Source organism: Melopsittacus undulatus, chromosome 2 (assembly GCF_012275295.1).
Source record: "Melopsittacus undulatus isolate bMelUnd1 chromosome 2, bMelUnd1.mat.Z, whole genome shotgun sequence".
NCBI classification, from domain to species: domain Eukaryota; kingdom Metazoa; phylum Chordata; class Aves; order Psittaciformes; family Psittaculidae; genus Melopsittacus; species Melopsittacus undulatus.
This window is the reverse complement of record NC_047528.1, coordinates 77,709,661-77,731,866: the sequence shown is the minus strand read 5'-3', so window position 1 is coordinate 77,731,866 and position 22,206 is coordinate 77,709,661. Positions and strand designations below refer to the sequence as shown.

At 36.5% G+C, this 22,206-nt stretch overlaps 1 protein-coding gene across 3 annotated transcripts in view; it reads right to left on the bottom strand.

Moving 5' to 3' along the window:
- Positions 1–22,206, bottom strand: part of CDKL5 (cyclin dependent kinase like 5) — a 127,459-nt gene continuing 105,253 nt past the window's right edge. The window contains exons 12-18 of one of the 3 annotated variants that reach the window (XM_031050965.2): positions 20,768–21,794; positions 17,335–17,440; positions 15,147–15,270; positions 7,218–7,317; positions 3,742–3,864; positions 2,505–2,624; positions 1–1,212 (exon numbers count right to left, since the gene is read on the bottom strand). In XM_031050965.2, the coding sequence (XP_030906825.1) occupies positions 826–1,212; positions 2,505–2,624; positions 3,742–3,864; positions 7,218–7,317; positions 15,147–15,270; positions 17,335–17,440; positions 20,768–21,794 (1,987 nt within the window). In that variant the 3' untranslated portion in view covers positions 1–825. Of the gene's footprint in view, positions 1,213–2,504; positions 2,625–3,741; positions 3,865–7,217; positions 7,318–15,146; positions 15,271–17,334; positions 17,441–20,767; positions 21,795–22,206 lie in introns of those variants that run through there. The other 2 variants (XM_031050967.2, XM_031050966.2) reach the window with 2 other exon arrangements.

Genomic DNA, 22,206 nt, shown 5'->3' with positions numbered 1-22,206 from the left:
CACATTCAACTTCCTTTTATTAGAAGTATAATACTGCACTTTATATCACAAATGTATAAAAATATGGCAGATAGTGTCATAACAATACTTTTCTTTTAAATGAATATATTTAAAAAACAGACAGTTATTTTCCATTTATATATATATTTATATATAGAATAAAATACTCCTGATGCAATATATAAATGTTACTGTTAGTTTTTTATAGAAACTACTGTAGCTGTTGCACTGCTTCACAATGTTTCAAACAGCTCAAAATAACTTTACATTATAACATAAAAGATATGATTATAACAGTACGATATTAGGTCATCATAAATAAATATTACAAATCCTATCAAATATGGAAGTTTAAAAAACAAAATTTAAGACATACAATTTAACTTTAAACCCTTATTAGGGATACACTTTTATCACATAAACCCCACTGTTTTAACTAGGCAGCAAAAAATGTAGTAAGGGCATAGGTCTAGACATGAATGTTTTCACCCTTATAAGTGCCAATACATACCAGAAGTCTCCCAGCTTTCAGACAGAGATGTGCACCAAAGCTGGAATGTAAGTGAGAGAAAACAGCAATGCATTTTTCTCCCTGACCGGCACACTCTGCCTGGCATCCAGCAACATTTCTGATGATTGGTAATTCAGAATTCCACTTGTTTTACTGTATAATCCCTGACTCTCACTGTGGTGCTGAACAGCATAGCTCCACATGTACATATTGCACACCTTTATAAAGCTGAAATGCAGTCTTACCATCACCAGAACCACCACCACTCCCCTATGCTCATCTGCCCCTGAACCGGCCTGTTTTCTGGAGTGCAATTACAAGGCTGTCTCTTTCAAATCGTTCAGATTTGGCATTCGCGCTCGGTTTGTTCGGTTATACGTGTGCCCGTTCTGTCCGCTCTTAGAAGGCAGCTGATCTGAGTAGGGAGGCCCATCACTCGCACCCCTGTTTACTGGGGAGACATGCCAGGTAGGTTCCAGCTGGCTTGGTATCTGCAGCGTTGGCCTGCTTTTCGGCTGAGGCTCTTGTCGCACATTGCTGCTGCCACTGCTGGAGCTTTGACTCATGGGGTGAATTCGCACTTCAGAAAATGCAGCTTTGGCTGGCTGACTTGGTAAGGGCTGGAAGCGAGGTTCAGCAGGGACAGGATGATTTGAAGTGGAGAGGTGTAAGAGCTTTCGAAGAGATTTTAGTGGCTGGGTCTGAAAGACAGATGGAAAAGCACTTGACCGCCTGTTGTCCATTACATCATACTTCCTATTGCAAAACTGTCATATCCTAAACTGAACACCGTGAACTTCACAGGACTTCTTCACTTAAATTTGTATTCATTTGGAATATTTAATTCTAACCTATGAGTATGCACCTGAGAAAATCTCTTCTCATTATGATTCAAGCTATTAGCTACCTGAAAAGATGGAACCTTGTCTACATCAGAAAAAAAATGTTGTTCCCTTCAATTATTTTAACCTTGTTTGCTATGAAAACAGAGACATAGACAGTTGCATTACCTGTCCCTCTGTCACTATTCCTGCTATTTACTTTAGAACCTCAGCCACATTTTATAAGCCACAGATATCAGAAATACCAAGTTCCTAAAAAATTTGTAAACCTCAGTTGGAGGTTAGAGAGAATGTTGAGTAATCATCTGCACCAAAATAAGGACTGGCAGAACTCAGCAGTGGGATAGTTTGTTTGCTGGCAGCTGGATGATAAGCTGCTCTAGTCACTCACAACTTCTTTAATGGTAAGCAGTTTGAAGGAAAACGGAAGCATGGGGTCACTGAAAAGAGCCTGGGGAAGCCTGAGTATAGGTATACAAACTGGTATGAAAATAACCTTATTAAATTCCACAGCTCACAGAAAAAGTAGCTTCCTCAAACACTGCAGCTGCAATAAACCCTCTTCTTCAGTTGTCAATGTTGTAATGGCAACAGAGCATAGCACTGAAGGTCCCTCTCAAACCATTCCCCCCAAGCTGGTTTTTGAACTGGAGAAAATAAAAGTCGCTTTAGTGCACTGCTATGGTCCAATAATGCAGCCTGCTTAAATCACAGTTTGTGCCAGCTGAGGCACAGCTGCACCATAACATGCTCACGATGCTCTGGTGACCCAATCCAGTATCACTGTGTCAAGTAGCAGTGTGCCCTCAGCATTCACCATAATTTGCAGAGCTGACGTGAGAGATTTTCTACAGCACTGCATAGACATATCTTGTAATGTTGCTTGGCTGTAATATAGAAACATAACAAATATTTCGAAAGGCTCAAAGACTGACACAGGGACGTGTAGTCTCTCTTCTTTTACCTGTCATTCATATCTATATTTTCAAAGAATTATGCAGGACTGCAGGCACACAATTTTTTATATTCAATGAAGGGGGAATAGGAAACTTGGGAATTAACATCAAATACAATTTTTCTATTCACCAAAGAAAAAGCTGTCATGATACCTCAGTGATGTTGAAATACAGGGAATTGATAATGCTACTTACATGAGGCTGGATTTCTGTCATCTTCTCAGGATGCCAATCTTTCTGCCTGCTGCTCTGGTGATTAGAAGTATGAATGGATTTCTGTAATGCCAAGAGATCCTGACCATCACTGCTAGGCATCTGCAACAAAATATTAAATACGGGTCTCCTAATATATTCTTAAGCGTAGCTGTAAATCATTTCCCCCAGTTAATTGCAGAACACAAGTGAAGCCCATTACTGCAGCAGAATTGCACTGACCTTTCAATAGTTTTCCCCATAGTAAGAGCAAGTGGCTGTGGAAATCATGCAGATTTGCTATACCCTTAGCCCTTAAAGCATTCGCATGCTGTTAGTGTTATTTGCTGTAAGAGAGAGCAATTAAACAAGGCTTCAAAAAATAAAATAAAAAAATAAAAAAAGTTGAGCCTCATCTTCATTTCAAAGCATTCCATACTGCAGTTAAGACCATGGCTCAGTTCCATAAATTTGTTCCTGAGTGAAGCAGACCAAAATCTCCCGAAACTAATGTCTGGTTGATTTTGCCATCACAAAACCATGACCTTTTCCTTTTGCGTCTTTCCCCTCCTCCACAAATAGCCCAGACTGGAGCAAAAATTGAGAAACTCCTTACCCAAGCTGCAAATCCAACAAAATTTATGGCAGAAAGATAATTTAAAACTTACATGGAGAGTCTGATCTCATATCAAGAATTCTGAGCAAAAAAAGGACAGTTGAAATGTAAGCTTTTTTAATGCAAACTTTTATCATGAACAATCAGGAAAACAAAAAATACAGCAGAGGCATGAGCTAAAATTTAGTTTTCAGATAATCTGTTGTTAATATTTTATGTATTTAATTTATACATAAAGGAGCTGTTTGCATTAAAAGGTATATTTCCAATATAGCTGTAAACCAAGCCAGGTTCTTTTTTTTTCCTGATTGAAACAGAATAAGACAGTTTAATTTAAAACATACACGATTTCAGAACTATTTTCCTCCTTCAGTCTTGGTTCCAGGGTTCATTGTCTCTGGAACTCTGTATTTTCAGTGTATCAAATATGAGAAAGATTAAGAAACTAGGTGCAATCTATTTAAACAGAACTGCCAATTTTACTTGAATTTATTGAACTGGCCCAAGATACTTAACTGGCATGAAGAGAAAGTGATCCCATGAAAATAAAACACATGCTGCTGTAGTCAGTAAAACAAGTTTACTGGAGCATTTTACAGTGCTACTGTACTTAAAAATTAATACCATGGGTAGAGTGACTACAGGAAGCTTTTTCAAAGAAGAACTATGTTTTAAATTATTCTTTGAATTAAAAAGAGGAAAGAGGGATTTCTTGATGCTTGGATTCTCCCCGTTGGTTGAGTCTGTCTGCAATATAAGATACAAAACCTAAATGCATAGTATTTCAATTCAAGAGATCTGTCCTTATTATATTAATTCTGGTAAATTCTGACAATATATGGTATCAATCCTATAATTTGCTTTGGGAACATACAATAGCGATTGAATGAAAAAAGCATATGGAACAAATTCAAGAAACTCAATGCATATACAGCATGTAAAAAGAGATCAGTACACCTGTTCTTATATCTATGTTTCCTAGGAATGCAGTGTGCATTTCAAAGCCTTTCGGAAACAGCTGATAGGTCTTGTTGACTTTACCAAGCTTTGGATCAAATTCTCTAATTCTGGCCATCATTTTTTACTTATGATAATGACCTAAAGCAGTATGACATTTCTTATTTTTATATGAATAATAAAATAATTTTAAATTAATATAAATAAAACAATTACTAACTAATAACAATAGTAGCACTAACAATAATAGCAATATGATGAGTATATGACTAAAGGGAATGGTGGGTGCACTACCAAAAGCAATGGTTAATGAACAAGTGTCACTAATTAGCACTGATCTCTTAGGAACTTTATAGTCAGAAGAATTTCCTGTTTCAAGTTCAATAAAATAAAAAGAAGTCAAAGCATCTCTAGGAGAAATGCTCACCTATAACCTATTTTTTTCAAAGCAGATAATTTCTTCAGACCTATATCTTGCAATATGTGCCAAAATCTGCAAAAGGCAGGCTCCTCTGAAGATAGTGCCCATTGACACTGAGCACAACCCTCACGAATATCAAATTGCTCGGTGGCAGATGACAGAAAAACCAGTGAGTCTAGCAATCCTCAAAATCTTTTGCTATGTTACTAAAAGACTCCAAACAAAATGAAGGTAAGAATGGTTAAGAATAGCTCAGCAAAAAAATATTGCGAAGAATTCCCGAAGGAGGAAGTGACAATTAGTATCCCATGAGGAACTGCACCTGGAGAACTTTAGGAAGAATGATTAACGAAAACTACTGCAGGAGGTAGTGTCAGGATTTGGGATAGTTCTGGGCTATTAGAAGTTTTGAGAATTATGTTATTAAGAAGATGCCTTCAATCCAATTTCATACATCTTTTACAACTCTCAGAATCACCAGCAAAATGAGACTTGCAAAAGGGTATCAGAAATAAATTCTAGATAGCTATGATGTTCTTTTCAGGACTTTTGACAGTTCACAGATCTAGTTTATTATTTGCTGCAGAAAGCTATGTCAAATGTCATACTTCTAGGCGTCTAAGAATTAAAAACTTCAGAAAAATCTTTAGTAGTTACAAGCTATCTGTTGGATTTTTAATATGAATTCATAGAAAACATTAGTCATGTAGATGAAAAGCCAACATTACAGTGCTGTTACTATTGAGGTCAAACTTGGTGCTGAACTTAAGGTAATAATTTTTGTTTGTGATGAAAGATCCTAACAAACAAACACCCTAATTTTTGTGAGGCAGAAGTCCTCAACTAACACATGAAGAAGAACAAAGTGCCTGAACCAGAAACTTGTACGCACATCACTGGGTACAGTCTATCCCTAGACATTGTCCCATTAAACAGCTGCAATCAGAAATGAAAAGAGGTTTTTCAGTCTCTGGTTGGGTCAAAAAAATCAAATTGATGGCAGCAAGTTTCTAGCTGAGGATGGAAGAATTTTATTACTACCTTATTTTGCTAATTTATTCATCTTTCTGTGAGATACTAGCCCTAAATGGCCAACATAATTTTTCCTTATGCAAAACCTCTTTCCCTCCCTCTCCCTCTTTTCTTAAGAGTGAGAAAAACGAGGAATAAGGATTATGTATAAATCTGTCCTGTGTTGTAACCAGTGAGAGTTTCAGTTTTGTGTAACAGCTTTAGTTTTAGTGATAATTTTTAGTGATTCCCTTTAGCTTTAGATAAAGGTACGTGTGATTAAGATGTTTTGGAAAGTGATGGATTTTGAGATGCAACGCTATGCAATCTGTATTTCCTTCACACAGTTCAATCTGGAAATAGTTTGACACACCATGTATCAGCTGGGCTTTTAAAGTGTTCCCTGCCATCCCAATTGAATGGCTGGGTTCAGAGCAGACTAGAACAGTGAAAATTTAACACTTTTTTTTTTTTTTTAAGGTGTCACTGGAACCAATGGCTTTGGTGTGCTTTCCTTTCATGGACATTTTGACATCAAATAATGCCAGAGTTATAATCTAGGTGTTTTGTTTAGTTGGATAATGCAGATGATCATATTTGAACTGCATACAGGTATCAAGATGAACAAGTTAGGAGGCAAGGTAGATGCCACTGCTCTAAAACTTGCCCATAAGGAAGGCAAGGTGCATTTTTAAGTGGCAGTTAATATGCACATGTTCCATACAAGAACCTGATAATCACTCCTCTCCCCCAATTTTTAATAGATCAGCCCTCTACCAACCCCCACCAGAGTCATGCCACCTCACTCTGTGACAGTAAGTATTTTGATTTAGTTACTTCCCTTTGTTAGAAGTGAGTGTGATTTACTCCATTCGGAGTACCTTCAAAACTGTAACTGCAGTTACACTTATGGAAACATTGCAGCTTCATGTAAATGAAATTTAAATGATTTACTGTTTCCAGAACTGTAATTTGAGGATGAGATGAGATAATGTTTAGGTTACTTCAATTCTTAAAAAGATATAATTATAAAACTTCATGAAACGTTAATATATCACTGCCCTGCTCTCTAATAAAAGAAAGATCTTTCTCTCTTTTCCCCAAACTAAATGAAAATGTAGAAACATATAGAAGACACCAAAGGCTTACACAAAATAGCAAAAGCCACAATCTATTCCCCCCAAAATCATAAAACATTAAGAATGGTTAAGATGTATCTTCTTTATTCCAGCCATGGGGTACAGCAGGAAGATAGAGGCTGTCATCAAGACATTGCCATGAAAAAAACTAGAAATGATTCTCATTTATAACTGTTTGATCTCCTCCCAATGGGTATCTGAAATTAATCAAGCTCTGGGGACACATGATACTGCATTTGTTATTCTTGGAATGGTATTACCATATCCTGCAAAAGAATTTACCACATCATCAGCTTTAAACTTGCATCAAAAATGGCTCTCGAAGACTCTGAATGTAAACAAAGATGCAGTGGACTAGTAGGTGAAGAAATATTTAAAAAAGGCACTTAAATAAACCCTTAACAGGAAAAGAATTTGACTTTCATATAGTGAAGAGAGAAAATAAAAGAACAAATAGATACATATGGGCATGGTTGTAAATAATACAAAGGTACCGTACTAATCTAGCATATTAAAATGGTATAATTAAAAATTGATAAACATATTTTCTGTTCGAAATATCGTATACTTACAGTTTGAGATTTCTTCTTTTTCTTTTTTATTGCCCTGAAAAACCCTTGCTTTTCTTTCTCCTTGAGCTCTGAGTGACTGTTAAGGTTTTCAGGACTTTTCCTAAACATGAAACAAGGTATCGTAAGAGATATTTTATTTTGATATTATGCAAACTCTGTGTAATAATGAGATCTGAAGCCAAAGAATGCAAAGTATTAATTAAACAAAACGATTCTTAATGTTTTAGCATTGACTGGTTCAAGGGTTACTATACAGATACTGGATAGTCTTATTAGATGGGATAGGAGGAACACAGTCTTAGGCAAAATTATTAGCTTAAACCAGTGAATAGTTATATAGGGAAAAGGAAAGCATGCGTGTCTTTTTTTTTTTAATATATATACACATAAACCCCAGAATTTAATATACAAACAAAAATATCACACAGGAGGTCTTTTCGAAAACTGAAAATTGTATCTGAGAGAACATACAAATAGTGATGAGGTAAAAAGCAGAGGTCCAGTTTATCTATTGCTTGCTGGAGGGACAGGAGTTGAAAAGTTCACAAGAGAACCAATTTCAATTGAACTTCCTGACCTTTGCTGACATGGTTCCGAATTTATCACTGGGGAAGCTGGGGATCTACTGTTGTCCACTTCAACTTAAAAACTTAAGTTAGTTTGTTAGGTGTGGGTGAGACAGTGCTGGCAAAAGAAGATGACCCGAAAGTGGAACAGCTGACTTGCCTGAAGACTGAATTTGCACCTTTTAGGTTATCTACAGAGCTGAATTAACTGCAGTTGATAAATAATATGTTATTTTAAGTATAAACAGTAAACATATTGGTATGGCTTAAAAAGATGATTTTTGCAGAACACTTGTGAGACACAACAAGTCTCAGAGGTATTGAATGCAGTTGTAGTGTAAAATAGTTTTAAAATTGGAAATGGTGCAGGAAAGCATCCCAGAAATAATTTCAGAGGTAGAACTCTACAAGAGTCAGAGAATTCTATCTCTCTAGTATGTTAAAAAACACAGTCAAACCAGCCGCAATATTTTGTTTCCTTGATTGCAGCACAGAAGTACTTATCCATGAGAAATTACAGAATACTAGAAGGATCTTTAAGGGGCAAAGACAAAGACATAACAAGAACAAGCAGGTGGATGATGAAGCCAGAGAAGTTGCACTAGAAACAAGGCACTGATTTGAACAAATAAGAATAATCAACCAGCAGAACAAACTCTTCAGCGAAGAAGCGGATTTGCATCTTTGACATTTTAGATCAGGACCTCATACTCCTCTGAGACATGCATTACTCAGGTATGCTACCAGGCCTGGACCCTAGAGAATGTGTGACATTTAATGGGAACTAACATACAGAAAATCATAATGGGTGATTTAGTAACAGAAAATCTAAAGGAAAGCCACAGTTCTAAGGGCTCAGGATGACAAACAGGAGCAGCTTTTCTTGGAGTAACTGTAATGTAGCAACACTTAGCTGTCTCCTATAGTTATACCTTCTAATTCTGGCTTTCAATGCTATGCTATCAGCTGGTGATTCAGCTGCTACTACATGCCAAGCTGACATTTTTTTCTAAGCAAATGTGAAACATAATTGGGGTAGGAATCACTGGAGTCCTCATCGATAAGAATATCTTCACTCTGATAGGTGGTTTAATCAGTTCCTCAGTTTCTACACAAAACCACCTTGAGCTTGAAATGCTACCTGGTTCTAAATATAAATGCATGCTATGTTTAAACACTGTAATAACGTGCAATTGTTGAGTAAAAGAATAGGCTTAGAGGAAAGATTCACAGGCAGAGAAAATGGTGGAAATTTCCCTAATTTAGATTTTTTTAAATTTACATCGAGATGCAGGAAACACATTCAGGTGCACAACAACATTGATTTAACATGGAAGTTACAACGCTACTGGAAAAATCTCTGGTTTAATGTATTTATCAGATTGATAACACATACTTCAGATAAACTGGATTGCTAAGGATTCCTGTTTCTGTCACGTTCCTGTATTTGGTACCACTGTGTAGGTAGCAGTACAGCAGTGCTGTATTAGTTACTTAAAGCACCAAACAAAGACTATTGACAGCTTTACAGACTCAATGAACTCACAAGACTGACTTAACACAGACAAAACACCAAGTTATTTACTAAATGTTTTTTACTTAATTTGTTACAAAAGCTGGAGAAAAGCATGCAACCCAAGTATTCTGCTTGTCTTCTGTAAGTCATGTGAATGGGGCTGAGAATCTTCTGAGCCTTTCCCCACAGCTGTTGTGCATCCATATCTGCAAACATGCCCTAAACCACAGCCCCAGTGCAAATTACCGACCCGGTGCCTATGTTGTCCACTAAAGAATCAGTGTCAGATCATGAGGAAGTCCTCATTGCTTACTCTAGATTGTTCTTTAAAATTTTTGTATGTCTTGCTATGGATTTTCTGTTCCAAAGTCTATTCCAAAATGGAAATGTTATATTTTTAAAGGTGAAGTAATCTTCAGAATAAAGCTTGAGAACAACTTTTGCCATACTTTCAGACAGAGATTCACTGAAGTGTGATTCTTTTCTTTGGCCTGGTGAACCTGGGTGAGAAAACTTTTTCCTACAGCAGATGAGCAGAGAGGAGAGAAGTAAAATTCTGGATCAACATATCCTCTAATGACTACTGTGACCAGACAGAGGAGGAAAATAAGGGGCTGAGAACTCTGCTCAGTTTCAGTTGGTGCTTACCCAAAAGCCAGTGTTTTTACACCAACTGGTTTATGTCATTACCTCCTATGACTCATATTGCAGTACAGTTGTCTGAAAAAGCACTGACCTTGAAAAGCAACTGCTTCAAAACATATGCTTATTATGTGAAGAGAGTGAACATATATAGCATTATAGCAGGAAGCTTCAACACCAGGATTTTGTACTAAGTAAAAATAGAGCAGAACATTTTGATTGAAGAGATGAAACACTGTGATATTTTAAGCATCCCAAAAGATGATTTTCAGACAATGGACAGTACAGGAAAAGATTAGGATTATCAGGAAAAAAATCTGTATGATCAAATCACTCAACACTAAACCCTTACAATATAACCACAAGTATCTTGGTATTTTGCATAAAGCTTCAGCTCTTGAAAGCAGATTGTCACACGAGAATCTGTTACATGCTGTCTCTTTTATTCGCAAGTAAGACTAGTTGTTGAAAAGAGTCCCCACTCTGATAAGTCACCCTCAAGCAGAAACCAAAGTCAAAACATTCTGTCCTTTGTTATTTTATCTTTGTGTGCCTTTTGCATGTTTAAGATGTATAATGTAGATCACATTGGTTTTTCTGGTCTGAGACACTTGGAGAAGGCATAGGTATAAACACAAATTTTGTGGTTATCACTAGCATTTATTGCCGCTGGCAGTGAAGGTATCCAGCTTCATGCAGGTACAATGAGGTGTAGCAGTAAACATGCACGGAGCAAGCAAGGTGATGTGCTTTAACATTAACTAAGTAGAATAAATTGGAAGCATGCTGTATTCATGCTGTCTACAGACAGATTTGTATTGCAGAGAGTTCTTCTCAGGAGGCAATTCCTCATGCTTATTTCAGTTATTCTTCAGCAACCCTAATCTCAGCAGGCAGCCTGGCTTGGAAATCCTCTTTAACTTCCAGTATACTACTCCCTTTACTGAATTGCTCACAATGACATATGTAAGATTTTGATCAAATGGAGGAGTTACTGAAACTCAGTCTGAAGTCTTCTTTGGAAGATAAATGAACAACTGCTAATTCTCCAAGCTATCTTTCGTTTTTGCTTAAAGTAAAACCATTAGCAGTTACAGTTACCACAAATGAAGGCAAGGAAGTGCCAGAAGCTAATGAAGCACCTCAAACAGATGATTTACTTAAGGTAAGAATATCAATCCCACAAGCTGAAGCCATAGTAGAAATTCTTGGTCTAAAAGCCTGGCATTAAAAGCTTAAAAATCAGAGATCAAATCTGAGCTTTGCTTGGAGCTGATTTCCTCCCCTCCACCCTCCCCATATTGAAAAGGAGATTTATTAACTGGAATAAACCCTGACCTACTATCTTATATACAGAATATAATCCAGAAGCCATTAAAGCCAGTAGATCACCTGAGCTTACCGCATCACTAAAAGAAGTATACATATAAATGTATTTATACATAAATATTTTACCTGCCTCCTCTCTCCCTGCCCACCCACCCCCCCACCTGTCCCAGAATTCTTCAACATAAGTAACCATAAAAATTTTGAAGTGGTTGGTTTTGAAAACTTATAAAGCATATCCTTCACTAGGTTTATTTTTTTGGACAGAATATTGATGACTACAAATTCTGGAAAGTTTCCTTGCAAAGTGCATCACCTAATTTTTAGTATAAAACAAAGAATGATGATAGGCAAAGGGTCATGGTACACACACTGGTTACGAGAAGAGGCAGGTAGGGAGGCTCAGGTGTTGCCAAATAGATGAATAAAGCAAGCATACTGGATGACAATGCATATGCAAGTGTCTTGTGCAGGATATGTCAGAGGGAAAGCCACACTATTAGGAAGGTGAACATCTCCATATTATGCTGAACGGATTCCTAAAGGCTTAACCAGTGTAACACACACAGGTGATTTTTAGGCTTGTAAGTTACAAATTTGCAATTTCCTGATATTTTTTACAAATTCAAGAATCCTATAAAAGAACTGGTATTTACAATGCAGCAACAGTTCTACTACAGACACAGCTGAACAAGCTTTAAACTAGCTTGCTCAGATATCGGTTACAGGAACATTAAGTGTGACAATATTGTTACACTGATACTGAAACAGAATGTTTCTTGAATGATAAAAGTTTGTGTGTGTTTGTAAGCATTACATACATATAGAAGATAATATATATATTTCCCCTCATTATTTTTGCAGGAAGGTATGGCAAATGCTAGTGAAGATATGACAAGCTGTTTGTCACAGAATATGTATGTTTATATGGACATAAAAGATCTAAACAACAAAGCTTTCCAGAAGCCACCAAATATCTTGCAACCACCAATGCAAACACTTTTAATACATGAGATTGAAGTACTACATGTTTATGTCAAAGAGATATTTAGAACTACAACAATGGTAAAGATAATTCAGGCCAGCATTTTGGCACACTGGCAGAACAAGGATGAGCATCTTACCTATAGCTACTGATTTTGCCTAGGTCAAGAAAAAGCTCATATAAGTGAAAGAAAATAAAACATCTACTCTTGCATCAAAAAGGAAAAATGGAGCAAGTTCAATATCATTTACAGAAAATTGAACTCTGGCAAAAAAAGTAATTCGAGAAGGATGATAAGTTTGTCTTTTTTCAAATCAAGTTGTCTAAAGTTCAGAAACGATCTACTAATTCAAGAGTAAAACCTGATGACAAAAGTTGAGTTTATAACATCTTTATTTTAAAGAGGCAGGACAGCAGGGACAGAGCAAAGAAATGTGCACAAAGACAAGGGAACACCTGTGACAATTCAGTCTAGCAAACATTCACAAAATCTTTGACAGAAGAAAGGCAACACAGAGCAATAGTATGAGAGAAGCAATATTTTACAGTAGTGGCAGGTCCAGGTGGAATACATGTCACTCATAATTCCAGATGAATTGTCATGTACCAGTTACTTATGTCAGTCAAACATCAAATATTTACTTGATCATAAAATTGATGTAAGCAGAATCACATTCCATTAGAGCTTTCAACATTTTCATAAGCATTTACACAACTTCTATACAGAAAATTAAGTAGAGGAACACAGACTCTACATCACTCAGGAATCTGATTAAGCTGCATTTATGGCACAGAACAATTTTGCAACAACATTACACCATTGCCAGGACAACTTGCACAGAGTTAACATGTAGAGCTGGGCAGGAAACATTTCAGGAAAACAGGGAGGTGGAAAAGCAAAGAGAAAGCTAAGCATATGCCAAAATAGCAGTAACTTGGTGTTGTGGGCACTGCTATTCCTCCCATTTCATGAGAAGAAATGCTTATTCTTCTGTGGGTTCTTCTCTCAAAGGAGCTGTTCCACTTTGTGAAAATATTTGAATACATTAAGTGGATCAAGGACTGAAACCTAACTCTCTAAAAGTTAATGAAGGGCTTTATTCACTAGGCCATATTCAGCATCTCTGTGGTCCTTTCACTATTTCAACAAGACGAAACAGCTTCAAGAGAGTACACTGAGGGAAACAGAGAATGTGCTCCAGAATAACCTTCAACTCCTGCTTGAGAGCGTTCACTTGTCAGATCTAAGATTTTGGCTCAAGCTTCTGGTTTACTTAATGAAGAACAAAGGCCCTGACTTGAGTTCCTCACATGCCAAAAAATAATGCTGACCTCAGAATTTTTGTTATTTTGAGTGTATCCCTGGTTTTGACAGGCAATTCCATCTTGGAGCTGAAGAATCTTCCCAATGAAAGGTTAGTGGGTATCAGTCTGTTCCTTTGAAAAGTTTTGGTTTCAGTAATTTGGCATTGTAAGCAAAGAAAAATACTTAGTTCGAAAATTCCCAACCAGCTCTATAATACATGCTATTAGTTCAGAGTTAAAATAACATTACATATTTCTTTCCACTGACCACATAATAAAAGATAATATATTGCCGAATGATATATAAAGCGAAACAAGATTTCAGCTGGCTTATTTTATATGCAAGATAGAAAGATTCAATAAGAAGGACAACAAAATACGTAAAAGGGTTCAACAGTAGGAATAAATACCTTCTTTAGCCACGTAAGTCACAACATAAGTACCACCTTTTTACATAAATGATCGGATTCCTCAGCTAACTTCCACAAGATGGATGTAGGTAGAGCTACTGAAGGATAGGAAGCAGACTCTAGTGAATCAGAGCAGGTGACAAGGGTTCTGGAGTAAACATCTTCCATTACATGGCATATAACCTGAACACAAGCCAAACACTTGTTTCCTTCCCCACCCTGCACCCACTTGTTAAGCAGGTAATTCACAGGTTGTTCATGTGAAAACACATTAAGTCAGCAGACCACAGGAACAGTTCTTTAGATAGCATGATCTTATCGCACTTTCAGAGATCAGTGTTTCAGATAGTGGTACAAAGCATAGTTGAACCACACAAATGCATACAGTCCATTCCTCCTACCAATTCTTTGAAGCTCCATTTGCTTATTTTTATTCAGTGTGCCTTGTTGTGATTGAGCAAAGTAGAAGATTAAGAATATTTTAGAGCTGAACAGCTCTCAGAGCAACAAAATTAAGAGATTTCCCTTTAAGTCCTGTAAAGATATGCATATGCTGTCATACTATTAGCATAATTACGGTTAAGTGTTCTATGTTATATAATGGAGCCATGTGATGCTTTTAATCTTTAAAATTCAATATATGCCAGTAAGATGCAACTTAGTCCATTTTTCCATTGACTGTACATATTTCCTTCCGTAGTGCGTAAGCAAAAAGAGCATCAGTCCCCATTGTAGGGTGAATATTATATTCTTCATTAATATAGTTCTATTTTAGATATGGAAACATGCATTTTGATATTTTTTCCATTTATCTGACAATTCATGCTTCCGGAATCCACAGATGAAGCTATAGCATTGCTATCCATACTATATGCAAACAAGCACCTTCTATTATCTTTAATCAAAGATTAATAGTGAAAAAATTCAGGAAAGACTGGACAAAAGTATATAATCTTTAATGCATTGAGTGTGATGGTGTGATGGTGTAATGAAGTATTTCTTGTTGCTCAAAGGGGGACAGAAAACATGCAATGCTATATCAGTATAGTCAGAGGAAGCAACTAAGCACGTATAGGTAATTGCAGACTTTGAGAAAAAAAGTGGTTTTTTTCCCTCCTGTTAAAAATCCTTTTTTTTTTTCCTGCCATTCTCTACACATCTGTGTAAGTAACAACTCACCAGGTATCAAAGGTGGTTTGTCTCTTTGAGTGGTTTCCCACCGTGCTGGTGTCTGCTGGTAACACAGAGGTTCTGTTTGACACATTATTCTCTATGTATGTGCTCTCTGGACGTGGAGATGGAACTGAACAGAGAAATAACAAACAATGTATCTTGAGCTTTGCAAAAATCCCATCTTGCAGTTGTCTGCTTCTTTTCTACCTCTTTTACAGAAACAAGAGAGTGAAGACACAGTTGCACTTTATGTATGACTGAAAAAAAAGCACACTGTTTTTACAGTTTGGAAAGCTGTTGTTTTATGATACTTGCAGCATAGTATTAGGTGTAAAATGAGACCATCATCAGAACCTGGGGAAGTTGTTATTAGATTTGAGAACATTTCCATCTGCAGGGAGCCAGAAGTGTAATCAATATTTAAAAACAGGAAATAGAATAAAACACTGGAATGCGGTTATTAAGGACACAAAATACTACAGTTTACACTTTGTCTTCACTTAGGTCCTAAAAATAAAGTAGTACCCATCCTGAAAAAAAATACTTTGGATTTTAACATGCCTAGGATTAAGAGATAATTCACTAAAAGTGGAAGAATTAAAATCAGATATTATATATTTTTCAAACAGACATACTGTGGTTTTGAAAACAGGCTACACATATCCAGCACATAAATTTATTTGAATTACGAATATCACCAGAAATACCTGCATTGAATTAAAAATTGATCAGACACTAGTTGCAGCATTACTGCAGCATCACACTACATTAGCTATCAAAATTGAATCTGTAAGATTTTGTTCCAAGTTAGTTCATAATAAGGAACTGAATAAACCTCAGATCTACACTTCCCTCAACACATGAATTATGGAAAGTCATTCTTCCTTGGAACTTCTGTTTTGATACATATAAAAAATAAGGATAATCCATGTCCAATTTTAAAAGTGTTTTAAAAATTAAGAAAAGCAATGAGGATTGAAGATCTTTAAAGATTCTCTGTTGCATATGCTATAAAACCTTATATTCAAAAGCATTGCTTAAAAAAGTACAATCTTTAATATTGTACACAGCTTTCAAGATCGCAGTGGGACACTTGTGAAGACTTGCAGATTTTAACATGTCTAAATCAGGTCAAACTGATCAACCTGAAGAGGATCAGTGGGAGATTTGTGCTACTTAAGGTTATTAGGTGACTCATAATCGAATTGTAGCTGATTGGGACTTCTTAAGGTTCAGGGGAGTCCCACAAGCCTCATAACCCTTGCAGGACAGTAATTAGCTTCTTACAAGCCTTGTCTTTTTCAAGAGGATTATCCAGGTTTAGCCATGAGGCAGCTGCTCAGGAATCACCATCTTTTGAGTACCATAATGGAAATCACAGTTTTTTACTGTGAGAGTGGCGAGGCACTGGCACAGGCTGCCCAGAGAAGCTGTGGCTGCCCCATCCCTGGCACTGTTCAAAGCCAGGCTGGATGGGGCTCTGAGCAACTTGGTCTGAGAACCTGGAAGGTGTCACTGCCCATGGCAGGCAGTTGGAACTAGATGAGCTTTAAGGCCCCTTCCAAACTATGTCTATTTGTGTGTATTTATATACACATACATGCATACACAAAAATATATATGCACATGCATGGTCCTGTTTTATTATTTGTCCTTAACTGGGATTATATAGGTGTGCTTTTACTTGTAGGAAACCCTGACCTTTAGTAAGTTGAACAAAATAAATGAGCCTAGGTTTTGAGCACTTAAAACCTAGCATTACAGTTCCATGCACCTCAGTCATCCAAAATAGATCTGTAAGTATGTCAATGTGTTACAAGTAAAAATTTGTTAGATACAGTGTTAAGAATGTAAAATATGAATGAAAAAAAAATAATGAACTGCTTACTCTTGTAATACTAATTAATTTTGTTCAATTTCCCCTGATAAATTACCTTTTGCTTTAAAACGTACTGCACTGGATATACTTTTCAATCAAAGTAAGTTATCATTTGGAAAGAAATAATATCATACCAGTACAGCTACTGCATAAAACCTAGCAGGTCAACTCAGTCTCTGAAAGTGAGGTAGCAATTCTTTTTCCAATGGATTTTTTTAGTTGTTCATGATACTTCACTGTATGCATTTCTACTACTTAAATTACATTCAGTGTTAAAATTCCTGATTAATTTTGAAAGATCCACCATAAAATTACCTCTGTAAAAGCTGCCAACTCTTCTCGGAACAGGGTCATTATACAGAATTCTATTCTCCTTAGTAGATGCTCCATCTTCTGAGTGTGGATCATGATATGCCCCACCCTAAACAAAAGAAGAATCCACTCTTTAAAATGAAGGATTACAAATTGATTTGCAGTTTTTAACCAACATACATAAGCAAGAAACCCCAAACTTAACCATATACGATTTTCCTTTCATGGTATTAATAACTGTCAATATCAACTCAGAGACTATGTAACCAACAATTATTTGGTTTTGCTACTTGCCTGCTTCTTCCAAAATGACATTGACAAAATTTTCCCCTCCTACTTGAAACTTTAAAGTCCCGAGCATGATTCAGACCCTCACATTTTTGCCATGAATGAAACACAGCTGTAATATCTCTGGAGAAAAGTTTTACTGGAGGCCTTGCTAAATTAATTTCTGATAGAATCTGGTCGCTCTGCTACTGGTAATCTTTAAAATGCAATCAGGAAATGCATTTAATTTGTGACAACTGCAACACTAAAGCACTTTCTCTTATCACCTGTTATAACGCAGTACCTATAGGTACCAACAGTCACAAAATCTACTTTATGCAAAATAAGAGGTGTTCCTGAAATAAATCTATAAGCTAAATAATTAAGCCAGACAGGATAGCAAAAGGAATATCATAACCTCTAACTTACTCTACTGAATGCAAGAAGTACTTAAAGCAAAAGCTTAAGTAAGGCCTCAGAAACATTCATGTGTATGTAATTTGACAGGAAATATGATTTAACCCCACTCTTAAATGCTGCAATACGGACCAATCAGACCTCTCTACAAGAACCCACAGGAAACTCTACTGAAACCCCTGTAAGAATTTAAATCTACAATGTCCAAGAAAAAGGTTAAAAAACCAAATCCACAAAAAAAGCCCAACCAGAATTAAAAATTGTTATTTCAGTTCACTTTACAAGTGACTCACAAATCTATTTTGCCTTTTGTTAATGAAAATCTGGTCTCACTGTCACAGACAACACAACCCTAGAAACTGTGCTAAGATGAGAAGTACAGCTACAGCACTATTTAAATCACACAGTTTGATACTTCTAAAATTTACAAGAGGTTGAAGCACTTGATTAGATTACTGCTTGTGTAAGACATCTCTTCTTTGTCAGCAGTTGTTACAATTATAAGGCAATAATAGCAGTTTGTGCTTGATTTTCTTCTTCTTGCCCCCTTTTGTCTACATTTAAATTAAAACTAAAAAGAACCCTTTAAGCAAGTGTTGTACTGACACTTGAAAAGCCCTAAAACTAATATGGAATGCAAGTCTGGTTTGGTTTTTTCTTTTTAAAGTAAAACCTAGCAAACAAAGAATGTTTTTATTTAAAAAGACTTGGTAGCGCTAAAGAGAAACCAGTGAGAAACTTGAAACATGGATGAGAAGAATCTTCACAAAATATGAGCAGAGAGAGAGAGAGAGAACCAGTAGACCTGACTAGGAAAAAAAAATATAATAGGGAACCAACACGGAACCTTTGAGAACACTGATGTTATTCCTGTTTTTTTAGTTCAGCAATCCTGAGGGAACTGAAGTTCTCTGATTTCTAATGCAGAAGGAAATAAAGGGGGGGAGGGCGGGTAGGAAAGAGCCAAAGAATGCCTTCTTTGTGAAAATGCCTTTACATTGACAATTTAATCCTGATTTGTTATTGAAAGTAGTATAAACAAACAAAACCAGCTTTGCATATTTCCAGACTTGCCATCCTTTTCAGAAGAGTATTCCTCCTTTCAGACTTCTGAAGGTTGAAATGTACAATTAAGGCTTAATTTAAAAAATACTGACCACACAGATAAAGGCAAGTTCTTTGCAAATGATCCGGCATTCCAAAGCAAATGAAAAGGAACAAAAACTTCAGCAATTAGATACACATTAGTTTCTCTAATTAAAATAAAAATTGTCAATCAATTATCAAAAAACAATGGTCTGATAAAACCAATCTGCCTCTGCATAATATGAAATTAAATCTAAATTACTTATCAAATTAATATCTGCTCCATAATGCAGAAAAAGATCCTAATGCATTGAAGAATACAAGGTAGCATGAGCTTTTATAATCAAAACCTTAAACAAATCAAACATCAAAATGTTGGTACTATTGCCTTTTTACAGTAACATCCTAAAGCATATGTAACATTTAACCTGACTGAAATGAGAAATGCCTACACACACAAAAAGTTTTGAAATGGAGCTGCTATAATCCTTTCTAAGTAGTGTTTTCTTTTCTTTTTTTTTTTTGTTGCATTTCTCCTATTTTAATGAGATCTTTTCTTGTGTGTGAATACACACAGTCCTGAATGGAGGAGATGTGGTAAGCATGAAAAAACATATCACACCTTTTTTTTTGCCCTACTGGAATGAAGAGAAAACTGCTACCTGAAAACTTTTTAACAGTATTTATAGACCACTACCAAGTCAGTTATACATAAACTAAGTAGGCAGAGTTTTTTAGTCGCTCGCAAAAAAGTATGATTTTAGACCTTAAATAATACTTGCAGCTCTTTGACTTCCTTCCAATTTGTCAACAAATCTGTACTAGGTGTTCTTTCCTTAGAGGTCACAGATGTATGTATAGAGAGATAAACATTTTTGTATTTCTCTCTGCACCATTTTGCTCCAATTTTGATCAATGTTAGAGCAATTTAAAGATCTGTGGACAAATGCAGTCATCTTTACACATCTCGTGTGTAAAGCATCAGATAATTCAGAAGTGTTGCGTAAGGAATGTAAGTCAACAGTAGCACTAGCCCCTCCTCTACTCATTAAATAATGCTCACAGTAAAACACAACACGATATCTAGTGACAGTAATCCCTGTAAGGGATCAATTTACTAGTGGCTTCTCCAACATAAGACCTCTAGGCTAACCCAGTTATTTATCATACTAAGCAAAACAGATATTGCAAGTTTTGATATTCCTCTATGCCATTTCAGCAATAGCTTCCTGCTATAAGTGAGTGAAAATATAACTTCAAAAATGAACATTAACATTCATAACAGAAATACATGCAAACAGAAATACATACAAGAAAAGCTAAATAAAAATACAAATAAGGTTAATTAGGCAAACCAGTATGATAAAAATTACATCAGACAACCTAGGTAAAGACTAAGAGTAGTAGTATTTCAACTTCAGAAATAAATTTTTTCTATTCTCACATTTCAGTACTTCAAGAGAATGGTATTCACAGACCATTTTTTTAAAACAGCCTCTCATTTTGCACTTGAAATACTTAGCCCTTCGGAAAAACCCCAACATCCCTTTCTTTCCAACATGACAAATAAACAAGTGCAAACAGAAGACAGAAAGCAGGACACTGTCCCACATAAACTAAAGAGAGGAAGGTAAGCCTTCCATAATAGGCAACATTTTGAACTAACCCTATTAGTATCATCCGTACAGTCTTCTCGTGATGAGCCAACAGATCTTGTGAGTGACTTATGCTGCACCTGTGGAGATAACAGTTGCAGGCTGTTTGCTCTGGCTGCCATCCCTTGCCCTACGTTTAAGCCACCCTCTGAGCCCTTTGACCTCACTCTGTCCCGGCTCACATACATAGAGTGTCTATGAGGGCGCTGTTGTGAAGAAAAAGGACTGGTATAACCTAGACCATAGGAAAAAGATTCATGTGGAGCAGATAGAGAGTGGGAATGGCTTCCATCCATGTGATCTGGCAGTTTTAACTCCTCCATTGTTTTGGAGTGTCTTGTTGGTGGTCTTCTGGTGTCCAGGGTACCCTCGTTGCGGTTATTCCTTCCAGATGGACTGAGCATAGTTCTGTTATCACTGTGCCGAGGAGCAGTTGGACTGGTAGGAGAGTTCAAGTCCATACAGCTGGATGGAAAATACCTACTGCTGTTTGGTTCTGCAGCTTGGGCCCTGGCCTCAGAGAGGTTGCCCACAGATTTTGAGTCTGTCAGAACCCCATGGCTCTTTGACTTTGTCCGATATGAAGGACTCTTAGAAGACTGTGGGATAGTATCAATATAGCTGTGGCGACTGTGCTTATCACCAGGTTGCAGTGTCCCAGTTTTGCTTTGAGAAGTTTCCATAAATGAGTGCCGGTTCTGCTGAGATCTGGTGTTAGACTTCAGGTATTTTGAGCCTGAACTATCAGAAGGTTTTGGGTCCACATTAAAATCAAATTCTGTTTTTGCCTTTGTTTCCTTTGGGCTGAGAAGATGTGGCATGTTATTATTGGCTAGATCCTTGTTGCCAGATCCAGGTGTGTTGCTTGATTTTTTTGCATGCATTGGACTATGTGCAGCTCCAGAAAGGTTTCCATTTAGAAAGCTTTCATTTGCTGGAAGACCCTCTTCTCTTGGCCCACCAGCACCTAGTGCCTGCATATCCTTGCTGTTTGATCTGTGGTGTGACTGCAAAGCAGAACTTTTGCTGGCTTGATTTCTACATTAAAATGCATAAAGAAGCATTAATATACCATAATACATATTCATGATATAATAATTTCAACAAAAGTATACTCATTTCAGAAAGGAGTTGCCATTTAAGACCACAAAATTTAACTGCAGTAAGATCAAATACTGCCAACTAATCATCAGAAGCTGCACTCAAATAACAGATTTGCAAGAGTTAGTACATTGTTGTTTCTTCCTGGTTATATCCTGATGGAAAAAACTCAGCTTTGTTTAATGGATTTTGCTGACAAAGAAAAATAGGAGGATATAAAATCCCATCATAGAAATTCCAACATATATTTACACATTTATGCATGTGAGTAATATATGTGCACATCAATATGTAAGCACCACATTATGGAAATTAGCTGTATATTCATTAAAAAAAATCTTAAATACAC